At 38.2% G+C, this 17,970-nt stretch overlaps 1 protein-coding gene across 3 annotated transcripts in view; it reads right to left on the bottom strand.

Moving 5' to 3' along the window:
* glt1d1 (glycosyltransferase 1 domain containing 1) overlaps positions 1-17,970 on the bottom strand; it is a 73,638-nt gene that overhangs the window by 23,800 nt on the left and 31,868 nt on the right. For all 3 annotated transcript variants that reach the window (XM_048611247.1, XM_048611249.1, XM_048611248.1), the window contains exons 7-11: positions 14,501-14,596; positions 13,096-13,145; positions 6,430-6,473; positions 5,610-5,730; positions 5,088-5,186 (exon numbers count right to left, since the gene is read on the bottom strand). In XM_048611247.1, coding sequence (XP_048467204.1) covers positions 5,088-5,186; positions 5,610-5,730; positions 6,430-6,473; positions 13,096-13,145; positions 14,501-14,596 — 410 coding nt within the window. The remainder of the gene's footprint in view (positions 1-5,087; positions 5,187-5,609; positions 5,731-6,429; positions 6,474-13,095; positions 13,146-14,500; positions 14,597-17,970) is intronic.

Below are 17,970 nucleotides of genomic sequence, written 5' to 3'. Positions count from 1 at the left end.
TGTGGCATTTTATAAATTCCTGCTTTGGAAATAAAACAAGTCTGGCTCCAAGTTGATACACAGCCAGATTCTAAACAAGGCCTCAAACCTAAAATGCATTGTCTGACCTGGGATGTCACCCCTGGGGTATACTGAAGGAACTGATAAAACCTTTAGTTATCTTGGGGCAGTGACTTGAAAGAAATTTTAGGATTTGCATATTAATCCTTTCTAACTGATTAAAGATTTAATAGCCAGCTTAGGTTTTTGTTCTTTGACCCTATGATCTTTTGCTTATAAATTCTGTGTCTGATGCCACCTCTCTCTCTGACACCTGAAGAAGGAGCGAGACTCCGAAAGCTTGTGTCTTCAAATAAACCTGCTGGACTATAACTTGGTGTCGTGTGATTTTTAACCAAAAATGATTAATTGATTTGTTGTGTAATTATTGTGCGCAACTTTGCCATGCACAAAATGGCTGCTACAGTTACAGAAACATAACTAAATTGATGTAAAATCATTTCAGCTTTGAAACTTGTCAAATGTTGCCATGATGGCAAAGGCTATCTTTTACATTTTATGAAGGAAACTTTTACTCAAAATCTACTAAGATCAGAAAATATTGCAACAGGTAAAGCAAATTGATAGTGATATATATTACACTTTTGTGAAATATAGAATATTAGGCAATTGCTCGAAATTCACTATGTTCATTTGTGAACACAGAATGAGCCTAGTTGCAGTATTGAGCAAAGGGAATATGTAGCTTCACAATAGTCATGTCCGCATGCCAAGCAAGATCATGTTTATTCATTACTATAACTTGTAGTTTGCTAACCTTTTGTGTTGATATGAAGGCTAGTAACTGTCTTAACTGAAAGAAAATTAGTATCACTGAGATCTGTTCAAAAGGTTTTGATATTAACTTGGCCAGGACCAAATGTGTTTCAAACAAGGACAGCATGATGCATATAAGGCCCTTCTCCAGCCAAGATTCAGAAAGCTGGATACAATAGGCCATTCCTGCACCACCATACCTGCAAGAATGGATGCTTTGCAGAAATAGCTGCAACACAGTTCATTGGATAGGGTTTGCATCAGCATCAATGTCAATTACACTGCAGCAGTGGACTGAAGTGATCAGCCTGGCTTTACCTGACAATTACCAGCAATTTCATGGCACAGTCAATGACAACCTGCAATCAACACAAGAATTTCAGTAGCTTCTGGTTTGCCTACCTTCAATAATTTCTCTGTTAAAACTGAACTGGTGAGCTACCAACTGAGACCTAATTTGAGCAGCTTAACGATACCCTAGTCAGCAATCATTGGGCCTGGATGCTTAACTGCTATCATAAGTTTGCAATTCAGCCAATATTATCCAATATGAACCCTGATTATTCTACAGTTAGGAATCAGTTCTGGGTTCTACAATAAGCAATCTATACATCCAACGTGACTAGTAGGAAGCCAATCTAGAGCACTTGAGAAAGATAAAATCTCTTCAGCTAATAGATCTGTTACACTTATATTTCTAGTTGTATTAACATTTTTCCCTGCAGTTGTAACTATGTCAAAAAGGAACAATTTAATTGAAGTGGGTTACAGCTCACATAACTCAATTAAAAAACAATTGAATTAATATTTTGGAGGGCTCTTATGGTGCAGTGGTAGCGTCCCTACCCGAAGACCTGTGTTCATATCCCACCTGCTCCAGTGATGTTAATAACAACTTGAAATAGATGGATTAGAAAATACCTTGAATGAATGTTTTTCCTGTGAATTTAGGAGAGGGATTTGACTGTTAAAATGGTTAGAAGGTGTTTTAGCAAATACAACAACTGTTAAATGATAAATCAGACTTTTTTTTTCCAATTGTAAATATCATTTGTAAATAATTAAATATCAATTGTAAATATCCACAAATATCCCCATCCTCAATGATGGAAGAGCCCAGCACATCAGTGTAAAAGATAAGGCTGAAGCATTCGCAGCAATCTTCAGCCAGAAGTATCGAGTGGTTGATCCATCTTGGCCTCCTTCAGTGGTCCCCACCATTACAGATACCAGTCTTCAGCCAATTCGATTCACTCCAGGCAATATCAAGAAATGGTTGGAGACACTGGATACTGCAAAGGCTATGGGCCCCGGCAACATTCCAGCAATAGTACACAAGACTTGTGCTCTAGAACTTGCCGCTCCCCTAGCCAAGCTGTTCCAGTGCAGTGACAACACTGGTACCTACCTGGCAATGTGGAAAATTGCTCAAGTATGTCCTGTACACAAAAAGCAGGATAAATCCAATCCGGCCAATTACCGCCCCATCAGTCTACTCTCGGTCATCAGTAAAGTGATGGAAGGTGTCATCAATAGTGCTATCAAGCAGCACCTGCTCAGAAATAATCTGCTCAGTGACGCCCATTTTGGGTTCTGCTAGGGCCACTCAGCTCCTGATCTCATTACAGCCTTGGTTCAAACATGGACAAAAGAGCGGAATTCCAGAGGTGAGGTGAGAATGACAGCCCTTGATATCAAGGCTGCATTCGACCGAGTGTAGCATTAAGGAGCCTGAGAAAAACTGGAATCAATGGGTATCAGGAGGCAAACGCTCCAGTGGTTGGAGTCATGCCTGACACACAGAAAGATGGTCGTGGTATTGGGAGATCAATCATCTTAGGTCCAGGACATCTCTGCAGGAGTTCCTCAGGGTAGTATCCTAGGCCCAACCACCTTCAGCTGCTTCACCAATGACCTTCCCTCTATCTTAAGATCAGAAGTGGGGATGCTCGTCAATGATTGCACAATGTTCAGCACCATTCGTAACTCCTCAGATACTGAAGCAATCCATGTTCACATATAACAAGATCTGGACAATATCCAGGCGTGGGGTGACAAGTGGCAAGTGATATTCATGCCACACAAATGCCAGGCTATGACTATCACCAATAAGAGACAATCTAACCACCGTCCCTTGACATTCAATGGTGTTATCATCACTGAATCCCCCACTATCAACATTCTGGGGGTTACCATTGACCAGAAATGCAACTGGACTCACCACATTAACACAGTGGCTACAACAGCATGCCAGAAGCTAGGAATACTGCAACGAGTAACTCACCTCCTGACTCCTCAAAGCCTGTCTGCCATCTACAAGGCACAAATCAGGAGTGTGATGGAATACTCCCCACTTGTCTGGATGAGTGCAGCCCAACAACACTCAAGAAGCTTGACACCATCCAGGACAAAGCAGCCCGCTTGATTGGCACAACATCCACAAGCATTCACTCCCTCTACCACCGAAGCTCAGTAGCAGCAGTGTGTTCTATCTACAAGATGCACTGCATAAATTCACCAAAAATCCTCAGACAGCACCTTCCAAACCCATGACCACTTCCATCTAGAAGGACAATGGCATCAGACATATGGGAACACCACCACCTCCAAGTACCCGTCCAGTCACTCGCCATCCTGACTTGGAAATATATTCTTTTATCTCATTTTTCAAATTAAGATGATGCACTCTTATAAATACAAGAGGAAAAGTATGCAAGAAACCTGGATGCGAGTAAATAATTCAATTACTTAGAAAGGCAATAATGATTGACTGTTCCTTGGAGGGGAAAATACTGAAACTAGTTTGTCTTACTCAAAATTCAACAGCCACACAACTGATTTTCTGTTAAAACAAGGCTCTATATTGTAGAAATTGGCCTTTGAAGGTGTGCAGTGCAAATTCACCAGAAAGTTAAGAACCTCAGAAGTAAGATTAGTAGTAATAGTTTGTATACCTCCGAGCCTGCTCTGTTATTTGTTAAGACCACGGCTGATGTTTGATCTCAATTCCACTTCCCCAACTTGATTTCCCAGATGCCTTGATTCCATTAAGAACCCAAAGATGTATCAATTTCAGCCTTCAATACACTCAGTTACTGATTATCCATAGCACCTCTTAAGGGTACAGAATTCTAAAGATTCACAATCATCAAGCAAGTATTTTTTTCTCAATGGTCCTAAATGGTCACCCCTCATCCTGAGAAGATCACCCTTTCTGGAGTCTCCAGTCAGACAAAATAGCTTTCAACAGCTACCCTGTCAAACTCTCTTAGAATCCGATAGTAATTCAATTCGATCATCTCATTCGTCGAAATTATAGAGAATGCAGTTCCATTTTACTCAACCTTGCGTCACATGATAACTTCTTATCACCAGAAATCACTCTGGTGAACCTGCATTGCATCTTCTTCTAAGGCAGACTGTGGCCCATCCCATTAATTAAATTTAGGATATTTGTACACCAAGGAATGACTGCATTGTGAAATGTGCTTTGTAATAAATTAGCACAAGAATGGCTCGATTAATAGAATATTTAAGCGATGTAAAAATAATTTTAATCAGAAGAAATTTATTTAAATAAACCAAAATCAACGGTTTTGTTAGTATTCACTTAATCGCACAGTCATTACCCAGGACCTTTTAGCAAAATAATCTGATTCTTAAGAGATGTACGCCATCCGAGGCTTAATACTGAAAGCTTTATGCATTTCTCGCGAATCCAAATGTGCTGTTAATTGTACAAGTGTTGTGTTATGGTTTTAAGTTGAAATTTATTTTTATTAATAAGTTATTTTGGAGTTCCAGAATCTCTCAAGTCTTCCTCAAAAAATTAACGTAAAACTGCCTAAAACTTTGTATTAGCTAAATCACTAATGTCACAACTATTGAGGACAGATGGCATAATCTGGATTCAGCACATTAAATTCAGAAAGGCAGAATGGTGCGACTGCTACCGTTGCAACCCACAATGAAAAGGTGAATGCTTGTGGGGATTAGGGGAAAATTACATCCTTATTTTAGAAAGCAAATATACCAGAAGCTTTCAAAAAGGGGTTTGGCAACCAAGTGCACTGTATTTACAGGTCCCACCACATAGCATTGTATAAAATCAAACTCTAAATTAGTATTGATTGACTCATTTGAGTTAGATGGATTGCATTACAAGCTACACGTTGAACTGTAGATGATTTCTGAGCCAATCTGACCTTGCCTTGGCACCATAATCAGAGCATAAGATTCCTCTTGTCCAATTTAAATTGTTCATTACTTACCGACGGATCAAAGAAGAGAAGTCCCGTGTGTTCGTGTTTTACTATTGCTATGTTTCCAGGTATATTTCTTGCCAGTACTGGAACATTAAGGTCCATCGCCTAAATATAACAAACCCCAGCCAAAAAAAAATGCAAGTTATCTTAGCAAAATAAATGAATAAAAGTAAACTGAATTTAATCTGAATCCTTCCCAATTATACTCTGTACAGATTATAAGTCACAACACACAATGTCTCCATAAAAAACTGGTCAATGAATTTCTCTGTAATCATTACTGATGTTTCCCCACAGCTAGGCAGCTATTGGCAATTTAAATTGGGACAGTCAGAATATTGACCTGTTTGGTTTCCATATAGAAAAGAAAGCCATTTAGCTCAAGTTCTATGTTACAGCTAATCTTAAAATACCCATCTACTGATGTTATAATTGAAAGGTTAAAGAACCAAATCATTTAAGTTAGTGAAATTCAAAAATAAATAATTGTTTATGAAAGGAAGTCAGATACTTTGGAAATTACAGAACCTCTAGAATTGCAGAAGACATTCCTTCAGAGATAGAACTATTTACAACAGCAAAAGAATTCCTCATGGCAGCATGCAATTCTTCCTGGGGTTTCTCTGAAACTAGACAGATCCCAGAAGCACTATAAAAACAAACAAAAAAAGGTTTATGTTTAATTTTCATAAAATAATATATATAAGTTAATGCAAATATTGCATGCCAACAAAAGACGTTATGATTAGTTAACTTCTATTTTGTGATTGTGGTTTTAATTTAGTTTACTTGAAATCTGGAACAATTTTTGTGCCCTTTAAATAATTAAAATGAGAAATTTCAGTGCTGGATCATGAAAGCTTATATATCCATTTTGGATAACTATTAAACACTCCAAGATCATGAATAACATGGTTAAGGAATAGAGTACGGATCTGAACTCTCACCTTGTAGAAAAAAATTGCTGTACCGGTTAATGTTATTTTCCCGCTGTTCATACTCAATATGCGCAGGAAACAGAAAACTGGCTAAGAGCTTCTTTTACTTCATGATTTATGGCTTGATTAAAACCAGATCCTAGATCACAGTATCAGCAAGGCATTATAGTTTCAATTATGGAAATAGTCATTTTACCAACTTTGGGAGTAAAAAGATATATTCTCGAAAGTAACTAATTATTCCATAAATCAAATTAATAACAAACAATGAGTGTTTTTCTTTAAAAGAATGTTCTGGAACAGAAACACAATACAAACATGGGATCAACAATAAAAGAAAAACCAAATATTTCAGAGATTATAGAAAGGAATACTTGTTCATTAAATTAAAAAAGTTAAAATCAGCTTACTTTTTGACCTTGGCTTTCACCTGCTGTGTGAATGCCACATCAACCTGCAAAAAAAAAAAAAAAAAAATCAGTTAAGCAACAGATAAATTTGACCCTCCTCTTTTGGAACATAACTGTACTTGTCTCTTAGATAATGAAAATGCTTTGCAATTCTTAAAATAATATATTTTGAAACTGTAAAGTATTTGTCATGGCCAGCATTCTTCCCTCTGCCACTACCAGGAAAAACTGATTAACTGACTATTTATCTTGTACGCTCTTTGGAATTTGGATGCATTCCAAATCGGTTGCAATCGTTGTTTACATATCACTTCAATTTAAAAGTAATTTACTGGTCTATGAAATTCACAGAATGGCCTGAGACATGATAATACTACAATATAAATGCAAAACGCTCTTCCTTCTATATAACACACACAATAAAAATAAACCTGTTGTAAATTACTTTTACTTCTGATTTTCTTGCTCCTCTTCCAGTGCTGGTGATTGAGGCTAGGCTATGGTGCCAAGAGCGGTGACAGCCTTGCTATGTCTTTGCCAGGTTCCCATTTGCCTGCAAATTTAAACAATAACAGCTGCCGCTCTATTTCATCATAAGGGCAGCACCACTGAACTAAACACTGATCTTACTCAACATCTACATGGATGCATTATTTCTAGCTTGGGCCATAGACAACAATCAAGTGCAGGAATCCCTAGTCCATATTTTCCCTTGGACAATATACCTACTTGATGTGGTCCTATCATGTTCAAGCTAGAAGTTATTTAACAAAATATATTTTGTGAAATAACTGCACAGAGGCCGGTATCCCGTCACCAAGTCACCCTTTACTTACTTGTGCACGGTGCACTAGCTGTGGCCGGCCAGCCAGCTCCGAGTCAGTTCCCTGAACCAAGGAGATTCTAAATCTCCTGATTATATTGGTCAGCAAGGGCTTTACTGATTGGAAACCCCAATCAAGAAACTCATAGTCAATGAGGTCCACCTGGTTCCAATCACTACATTTTGAAACTGTTAGATCCTTCCTTTTTTGCAACAACATCTGAATAATCATGCAAAGTTAGTTTTGCTCTGGGTTCCTTCTGGTGGACCAAACAGACACAGTGAATTTGAGTTGTATTATGATTGTGAAGAAAGAGGTGCCCCTAATTTTCCAATTTCAGGCCTCCCATCTATAGGCATGAGAGGTTATAGGATTAATGAAAGGAGAGGGTAAGGTTTGCAGTCAATTCAAGGCATGAACTTGCTTGCCAAACTTTCATAGAATCCATACAGTGTGGAAACAGGCCATTTGGTCTATCAGGTCCACACCGAACAGCAACCCACCCAGACACATCCCCTACGTTACCCCTGTTACCCTGCATTTCCCATGGATAATCCACCTGGCCTGCATATCCCTGGATACTATGGGCAATTTAGCATGGCCAATCCACCTAACCTGCACATCTCTGGACTGTGGGAGCAAACTGGAGAACCCAGAGTAAACCCATGCAAACACGGGGAGTATGAGCAAACTCCACACAGTCAGAGGGTGGAATTGAACCCGAGTCCCTGGCGCTGTGAGGCAGCAGTGCTAACCACTGAGCCACCACCCCACCCTGCTCCCAAGATCTGCTGAATCTCTGGCCATACATTCCTTCTTCACAAGCTATAATGTTTTGGGCTGCCCTCTGTGAGCTGTCCAGATATCAAGCAGATACACACATGATCATGGCACTTAGGCAGATAGCAGGGAGTGCCTCCTCACGCCGTGTAATCGCACTCAACATGTTGGCCTTGATGATGTAATGTCAGGTAAATCCAACAGTAGCTGTTACGAAGGTGATGTTCCATAGATGCTGCCATGATGAACCCCTTCCCTATGTACTGAATATATTACTTAACACACATTCATTTATATGTTACTGAAAGTTCCAAATTAATTTAAAGACTGGGCCTTTTGCCAATCTACTGTACATTATACCAAATCTCCAAAGTCACTGTACGACTTAGAGCTCACTCCCAATATATTTAAGTTTTTGAAATATGTTCTACTATCCCATGATCTATTCCTTTTCAGTATACTCTGATCGTGAAAGCACAGTATGTTATTGCAATGATTCAGGTTTGTATCTAAAAACCCGTCTTGCAATGAATTAAAAATATAAAATTTACTGGATATATTTGATTTCTTATGGTTAAACCTATGCTGTTGTTCTGTTGCTATTTGCCCTTTTAACTTTTGCACATTTCCACTCTTTTGTGTTCTTTCCCTGTGTGTCTTTCACATGTTACCTTATTTTCAAACTTTTCTTGATGCCTTTTCCAGTTTGACTCCTTAATTCCCATAGCTTTCATTTTTTTTTCCAATTGCCTCCTTTGCGTACGTTGCTTTCTCTCTGCTTCAAATGTCCTTTCAATTTCACTTATTTTCAATTTTCATTCTTATTCTTATTTTTTATCCCAATTGCATTTTATTTACTTTCTGCTGTTGACAAAAACATAAGTTCAAAAAAACTCAACGATTCTATGCTCATGTATGGAGCATGAAAGAACTTTGGAAGCAAAGGGCGAACTGCAAGATCCTTCCTTCAGTCAGGCAACAAACAGTGAGCCGAAGGTTTTGGGCAAAGAAAGTTATCATGAGCTGCTATCTTGACACCAGGGAGATAAAGTGCAAAGAAATAAAACAAAAATAGTGCACAGTTTTCTCACATCTACCCCAAATGCACGCAACTGCTGCTTCAGTAACATTTTCTTGGTATTAGTCACGATACTTCACCAGTCTTAAAATAGTGCTAAAAGAAGTCATTAATCCACTTAAAAGCTTCTTCCTATTCAGCCATTATAGAAACACCTCCCTTTAGTGGATCAACAAGGTGATCAGACTTAGATCAGTCTCTGAATTGATTAATCACAGTCAAAGATCCACTTTGTTTTATGTAGTGTGACCACAACATGGCTTTGCAAAAGTAGATTTTAGCAAATATAGTTTCCTCACTGTAACTCCAGCAGATATATGGGTGTTATTAAAATACTTTCAAAGTGGGACAATGTTAAAATTACCTTCATTAAACAGCCACATTGCTTATTAGAAGTGTTCATTAGAAAATGAGTGCAAGAAAAAATCAAAGCTGACCAGAAAATTAATACAGAGAAATGGCAAATCTGCAATGCAACCCTTCTAAATGGCAGTCAGCCAGAAAGGCTTATTGGCAATATCCAAGTAATTAACAAAGAAAACACATTAAATTGTTTAGCAATGTGGAGAGACACGGCCATCTGCTGACCTAAAATACTGTCCAACTTGCATATCTAAACCAGGTTTAATAAGGATATTTCTCACTAAAAATTGTTAGCTCAAGGCCAAAATTCATTTCTGAAGTTAACCCTTTATTGAAAACTGCTTTTGCAGAGCACTAGGATCCAGTAGGAATGTAACGGGTTCACTACACTAGTTCCTGGGATGGGCCAAGAGAGATTGAATAGACTGTGGCTACATTCCCTGGAGTTTAGACGAATGAGAAGTGGTTTAATTGAAACAGTGACAATTCTCAAGGGGCTTTGATAGGATAGATGCTGAGAAAATGTTTTTTCTTGGTTGGATTATCTCAAAGTCAGGATTACAGACTCAGAATAAAACTACTCACCGTGAGTACTGGGATGAGGAGAAATTTCTTAACTCAAAGTGTTATGAATTTTAGGAATTCTCTACCCTCCCAGGGGTCTGTGATATTCAGTCATTTAAGATATTCATAATAGAGGTCAATAAGACCTTTGCATGCTAACAGAATTAAGGAATGAGATAGCACAGGAAGGTGGAGTGCACAGGGAAGATTAGCCATGATTTACTCAATGGCAAAACAGGCTCTAAAGTAAAATAAAGTCTTCGCTAGTTATTACTTCTTATACTATAACTTGTTTTGTAAGTGCCTTAGCCCTATCTCTGGAGTTACTTTTTATATATCTTCACTTCGCTATGTCCGGACAAGCTTTTATTTCCCCAACATGCTTTCCCTCACTGTTCATGACTTTCAATCCAAAGCCCACACCACAAGCTCACACATCGTCCAAAATGTTTCACATGGTAGCAACATAAACACAATCAAATGATTACTAAAATTAAAATTGAGGATACAGTTGCAAAGCAGTATGTTATGTACACATAATCCTGAAGCCCAGACCAATAATTCAGAGAGATGAGCCCAAACCACACCATGAAAGTTGTGGAATTTAAATTTAGCTAATTAAAAAAAATCTATAATAATAAGCTAGTATCAACAATAGTGATAAAAAAATGACCAAATTTTCATTAAATAAAATGTTTGGTTCATGTATGAGCCTTAGGAACGGGACCTGCCGTCCATACATAGTCTGGCTCTTGTGACAGGAGATCCAGAGTAATATGATTTGCTCTAAACTGCCTTCCAAATGGCCCAGCAAACTATTCAGTTGTACTGAACAGCTACAATATAGTAAAGGTCTAAAACTGAACAGATCACTTGGCTTCAAAATAGGTATCTGATACGGACATGACAAAGGCCCAACTAGCTCAGCCAACCCTTCAAAGTTCTCACTAATTTCCAGGAATTAGATCTGCCAAAAAATCCAAGCTCAGATTTGGAGATGTTTGCTAATAATTGCAGAGTTCAGTTCCCTTCATAGCTGCTCAGATACTGAATCAGTCTGTGCCTGAATATGATAAGACTTAGACAATATTCAGACTTAGGCTAAGTGGCAAGCACTAAGTGCCAGGCAATGATCCTCTCCAACAAAAAAAGGATTTCACTATCGCTTGCTGACATACAATGACATTTTCACTGTTGAATCCTCCCCAATCAACATTCTGAGGGGTTACCAGTGATCAAAAATTTAACTGGACCAGTCACTTAAATAGCATAGCAACAAAAGCACGTCTGAGGCTGGGAACTCTGAACATGCTACTCACCTCCTAACTATGCAAAGTCTGTTTACCATCTACATTGCATAAGCCAGGAGTGTGAGCTTTCCGCTTCCTTGAACGAATGCAGTTTCAAGAACACTCAAGACTTTTGAGATCATCAAAGACAGTGCAGCTTGTTCAATTGCAACCACCTTAGACACATTGAAAGCACTACTGGTACAGTATCAGAAGTCTGCACCTATACATCTGCAAGGTATATTGCAGCAACTCACCAAAGCAATGTCAAAACTGTCTTGTAAACCAGGGGCATAGACTGACCACCTTGAAGAACAAGGGCAGCTGGCATATAGAAACACCATCAGCTGTAAGTTCACCCTTGAGACACATACCATCCTGACTTGGAAGCAGATCATTATTGCTCCATTGTTACTAAATCTAAAACATGGAACTCAGTTCTCAACAGCACTGTGACAGTACCTTCACCACACAGACTGAGAGGTCAAGAGGGCCTTCTCAAAAGGTAATCAGGTATGGGCAATAAATGCTGACCTTGCCATTGGTGCTTGCATCTCATGAATAAATAAAACAAAAATAAAAGACAAATTTTCCATCATATTTTCGTTAGCCTGCTAAATAAAGAGCAGTGACATAATTCCATATTGATTTATAAGGATAATGCATTTGTTATGATCCCAACCAATGGTAATACTGGACAATTCAATGTCATAGTAAAACCTGAATTGATAAATCATAAGTTATATTTTTACACTTTGATTACTATGGTGGTTAGTCACTGAACATATTCACGAGAAGTTGCCAATGTATGTTCAACATCAGCATTATAGACAAAAGGAAAAGAAAACACTACTCTAGGTGATATCAAGAACTACGTGAAATGGTCTTATGACAATATCAGAAATAAAGAGTCAACCTTTGTACCTTCAACAACATTATAGATATGCAAACCTCAGTGAAAGGTCACCTTGCTTCCACTTAAAAGTAGTTCCTTCTTTAGTTGGCACAGCTGAACTTGGCTTCTTCAAGGCAAACTCCTGCATTCACTCAATGCTACCTTCTTTGGTTAGTATCTCTTCATGAGGCCACGAAACAAACTGCTGACACAGCTCATTTATTTCTTAACATTGATTGTTTAAATTCCTTTTCCATAGCTTTCTTCCACAGCTTTCTGTTTCTGGAGCTGTCTTTTATTGACATTAAACCATGACAGACTGCTTAACTCCAGTCCGGACTGTTCTAAAGACTGCTAAACTGCTCATAGATCTGTGCTCTCTGACAGAAACCTGCACACTCACTGAAATAAATCTTCTAAATATTTCTGTGTTTCTAAACATACTAGTTTCTGTCTCTGTCCCTTTGTGTCATAGACCATAACTGACAGTCCAACATTTTTCTCTCTACCTTTGTTTTTCTAAATCACTGAACGATTCACCATTAGGATCTTTCAAAAGCCTAATTTAAAAGCACACAACCAGATTATCAGATATGACTATAGCCCTGATGATGTGATGAGTTAACTCCTTCCTTCTTAATCCATACAGTACATAAATTCAAATGAAGCTTATATAGGTATGCATGGTTCTAGTCACATGAGAACTGCAGTTTCCAAATAACAATAATATATCATGATCTTCAGCACATTGAAATGGTGTTAACTTGTCCTGCATAATGTATCATCTACAGTGCAGAAGACCACTAAATAAGTCAATAAAACATCCTTTATGAGAAAAATAGACATTCAAACATTTGAAGAAAGATCTCTTACCTCTGGTCCAATAATAATTAAATAAACCCTTGGATCTTTCTTATGCCAAGCTATAAAAGAAGATTTTTTTTAAAAATCAGCTGAAATACATGAAATGGATTTTGCTTTACATTTTGTCCATATTTCAGTTGCTTGGAATTCAGACAATGGTACACTGTCTCACTTCCATTTAATAGCCTCAAGAAAATAGATAAGGCTAAACCCCAGCAGTATGCCTGAAATAACTATTAACTTTAGAACTGGGGGTCTTGGGCTAAATATTAGAAAAGGGAAATTGTACAGGCAATTTAAAATGAAATTACTTTACCCAACAGATAATGAATGCATGATATGGAATTTTCAGAGAAATGCTGGAGTAAGATAACATTGGAAAAAAAGTCAAGTTGAAATTAGATCGGAATTTGAGAGAAGAGTGTTTTAAGAATATTGGTTTTACGGACTGGTCAGGATATACTGCCAAGTCATTTCTGGCCCTGTATTTACCCCTATAGCCTACGCTGTTGACAGTTGCTGATTACACAGTAAAAACAAGACTGTAATGATAATCAATGTAACTTAAACTGGTTTTATTATTTCTCCTTTCTTTAGATGCAAATATTCTGATAGTTCAACATATTGCAATAAAAATTGTTACAGGGTTCCATGCAAATTTATGAAAAATCTCCATGGATCTAATATTCAGTCATAAATATTGGATGGTTGTTAAATAGGGAATTCAGGAGAGACCTCAGTATCCAAGGAATGTTTAGAATGTGGATATTGCATAGATTATCAAGAGGAAGCTAAATAAACCCATGACAGAGAAAGGAATAGATGAATCTGTTGATAGGGCTAGATGAGGGAGGGTGGGAGGATGTTTGTGTGGATCATAGACACCAGGATAGGCTAATTGGTCCAACTGACCTGTTTTTGTGTTATGTTTTAATATCTCTGTCATTAATTACACACCTTCCAAGTTCCTTCACAGAAGGAACATCTAGTTGAAAAAGACAAAACGTTTCATCAACAGTTATTAATGACAAAATATAGTTCATGGTTTAGCAGAAAAGATGACATAATTCCACAAGTTATTTGACCCAAATCTTATTAATAATACATAAAAAAGCTGAGGCTGCATTATATTTCATAAATTGTGACAATTAAGCATCCAGAAATAGTAGTCTTGACCAAACTAGATTGCATTAATTCTAAGCAAGGTTTCCAGAGTGTACAGGGTCTTTCTTCTTCTCCTCATTACTGCATAAATTAATAGGCTTTCAATTCACCGAAGTAATTAATAGAAGGATCAACAGTTCAATATAGAATATATATGCCTGGATTCTCAAGAGAGTACAATTACGAACATTGCCACTTAAAAATCAAGGCACATTCAGTACATTACGTTAATGAAAACTACCTTAAGTACCTGAAAAAGCATCCACCAAAAAGAGGGGATCTTTAACTCGCCGAAGTCCGCACACCAAAAGAAATACGTATGCTTCAATATTCTTACAATGAATCCCTGTAATCAGTATACAAGAAAATAGCTAGTTTATTTGTTCGTAAAGTAGAAAATCATGTTCAGTAATCTTTTCAGTCTAAAAAAGATCCAGTCTTTATTACAACTTTTTGCAAATGATAAATTTTTTAAAATCAGTGCGATCTAGTTTCGCGTTGTTATTCCAGTGGGACAGAAAAGCCAGACTGATATAGAAAATTAACATGTTTGCAACATTCTATATTTCAGTTTACACAGATATTTACTTTATTGTAGACTGTCACAATCTTTTAGTTATGATTCAGAAGGGAAAGTTTCTTAAAAATTTCAGCAGACTGAATTAAAGCAATTAATTTTCTCGCAGAGAGGCTGTAAAGTTTGCATTGATCTCAGTTCTGTTCCCAGGCTTGCTCTCTCCCAAGATTACTTCATACACACTGTTTTTGTTTTGCTTCCGAACAGCAATGCAGAAACATTTAATTTTACCATATGTGAACTTAAATTGCAAAAACTATGCTCATCCATATTCAATAAAACAACAGGTGAAAATAATCCTCTATTCACTACCAAATTCCAAATCAGGAGAGAATGTGTACTCAAAAGGAAATGAATTAGACAATGATGTAGTAGCCATGCCTCTACATGATGAAGTGGTTCTGTAGGGGAACGTTAAATTTAGTGCAGTAAAACAGAATAATTGGCTATCTGTTATATGGAGCGCAGCAAAATCATATTTAATTCACCATCCAAAATGATAAGACAGCCTGCTAACTTCTACCAAGTGGATATTGTGGCATATTTTTACCTGAAACAAATTAAGCAGAATTTAAAAGAAAATCATATGCAAATAACTTAGTCAAGGGATTAAACGATTAACATATTTGGCTTTGCTCACAGTTTTAGATGACATCTGATTATCAACTGGATGATTGATTTGCAATCCATTCTCAATTAATCAATATTATGTGTAACATAACAGGGTCATCAGTGACAAAAAGTGGAAAAGTGAGTTTTGAGGAAGAGTCTGATGCCACTTCATTGTGTGATTAAGTCCCCCAGTATCCTATAATATATTCTATATTTAATATATTCTACCATAAATTATACACAGCAATGTTGTCAGAACTTCACAAATGCAAGGATATATTTGAATTAAAAAGTGATTTTACAAACCACTGAGGGGAAGAAAGAAAACAGTGGTCAGAATTAGAAAGAAAAAGCATTTGATTTGATGCAACACTTTGAATATATGTGAAGTTGATGCAAGCCACTGATAATGATTATTGTACCACTGGCGAAAATTGGGGAAAAAACATTAGATTTGATGACAAAACAGCTGACAACAGATGTGTCACCATAAAAATCAATCTGAATCAAATAATTTAATACCAATTATTAACTTTAAAACAGACAGAACATACTTGGCTGGATTTTACCTGCAATTGGCTGAGTGTCAATTCTGGTAAGGTTCATGGAGGGTTTCTCTCCATAAGCACTAGAGAGATTTCTCACATCATCTCTCAAACTTGCCCAATTACCTGGCACCCAGTTTGTTGTATTCTCCCACTCAGCACAGGCAGAGGTACTCGTCACTGCCAGGGCTACTTGGGATCCCTGGCACTGACACCATCTTTAAAGCCCAGCTGTGTACCTGGTCCAGCTCTGTCATTTGGAGCTGCCTTTCACCATGTATGTAGTGAGAAGGCAACCAAAAGCAAATGCTTCTCAGAGAACACAGGTAACATCGCTGACATTTCATTGCATATTACAGCGCACATTATTACATGTAATGCTACTTAAGAAGCAAGCTACACAGTTTACTCATCGAAGAACACTAACGGAATGTTACTCTGTCCTCAATGCCCAGTGAAGCTCAACATCTTCTCATTGTTTAATGAGGGATCAGTGTAATACTGAAAGACTTCAAACAGTGCAACAGAATCCCTACAGCATGGAAGCAGGCCATTCGGCCCATCGAGTCCACACAAACCCTCCAAAGAGTATCCCATTCGGATTCACCTCCCTGACCTTATCTCTGTAACCCTGCACTTCCCATGGCTAATCCACCAAGCCTGCACATGCCCCTGATCACAATGGGCAATTTAGCTTGGGCAATCCACCTAACCTGCACATTTTTGGATTGTGGAAGCACCTGGAGGAAACCCATGCAGACATGGGCAGAATGTGCAAACTCCACACAGACAATCGCTCAACACTGGAATTGAGCCCGGGTCCCTGTGAAGCAACAGTGCTCACCACTGGGCCACCATGCCGCCCAAAACATTCGAACGTTCAAAACGTTCACTTTTATTCAGCAAAAGCAAAAGTGAACAAAACAAGAAAAAGCAGGATCTGCAATTGCCTCTGGGAACAGACAGTGACTGCTGGCCTTCTCATCACCAACTAATTGACTGTCAATGAGTGATCAGTACACCCAGCTCACATCTACTGAAACCAGGTTTCAATGAAGTCCTGATGGTGAGTCATCTAGACGCAATATATTAGCTTGCTGTTTCTCCATGGATGCTGCCTGACCTGTGGTGATTTCCAGCATTGTTTGTTGTCAGTACAGATTCCAGCATCTGCAGTAATTTACTCCTTCAATGAAATCCTGTCTGGCTTGTTGCGCTTGATGCTGCAGCAGCCTATTATGTGACGTTTCTCTGGTCAATGTCCTCATCTTCCTCCTCAGAAGACTGCTGCTATTCTCCCGGTTCTTCAGATCCATCACAACCCCTCGAAGCCTGCTCGAGCTATGCAGAGCACGATGCTAGGAGTTTGTAACATACTGTCTGGACTATACTGCAGCACTCCCCTAGTCCGATCCAAGCATTGGAATCTCATCTTTAAGACATCTATCATCTGCTGCAGGATAGTTCTGTTAGAAAAAAGGGCTGCATTATATGCTCAGCCTCAGTCAGATGTTGTAATGGAGTCATCAGTTATGGTTGCAGAGAGTAGCTCTTGTCTCCTGGTAACCATCTTTGTAAGGCATCCAGCTCTTGATACAAACCAGCAACATGAGAGTTCTCAAGAACATAGGCATCATGGCAGCTTCCAAGGAAACTACTGCAGATGTCTGCGATGTTGTACTGGTGATCACAGATGACTTGTACATTGATGGAATGGAACCCTTTTCTATGGTGAAGTCAGCTACATTTTGATATGGCACTGTCAGTGTGATGTGTGTAGCCTATCGCATCCTGCTCCTGGGGAAAGCCAGCTGTGCTGCCAAAGCCAATCGTCTAGCTGCACAACTGATCATATCACTAGGAAATGAGATTAAGCAGTGTGATCTGGTACAAATTGCATCAGTAACAGCCGTAATGCATTTGTGATTTGAGGATTGAGAGATCCTACAAAAGTCCTCAGTGGGTCATTGAAAGTAATTGATTCCA

The sequence above is a fragment of the Rhincodon typus genome, chromosome 24, assembly GCF_021869965.1.
Source record: "Rhincodon typus isolate 14 chromosome 24, sRhiTyp1.1, whole genome shotgun sequence".
Taxonomy (NCBI): Eukaryota; Metazoa; Chordata; class Chondrichthyes; order Orectolobiformes; family Rhincodontidae; genus Rhincodon; species Rhincodon typus.
The sequence above is the reverse complement of the archived record's forward strand: the minus strand, read 5'-3'. Positions and strand labels throughout refer to the sequence as shown.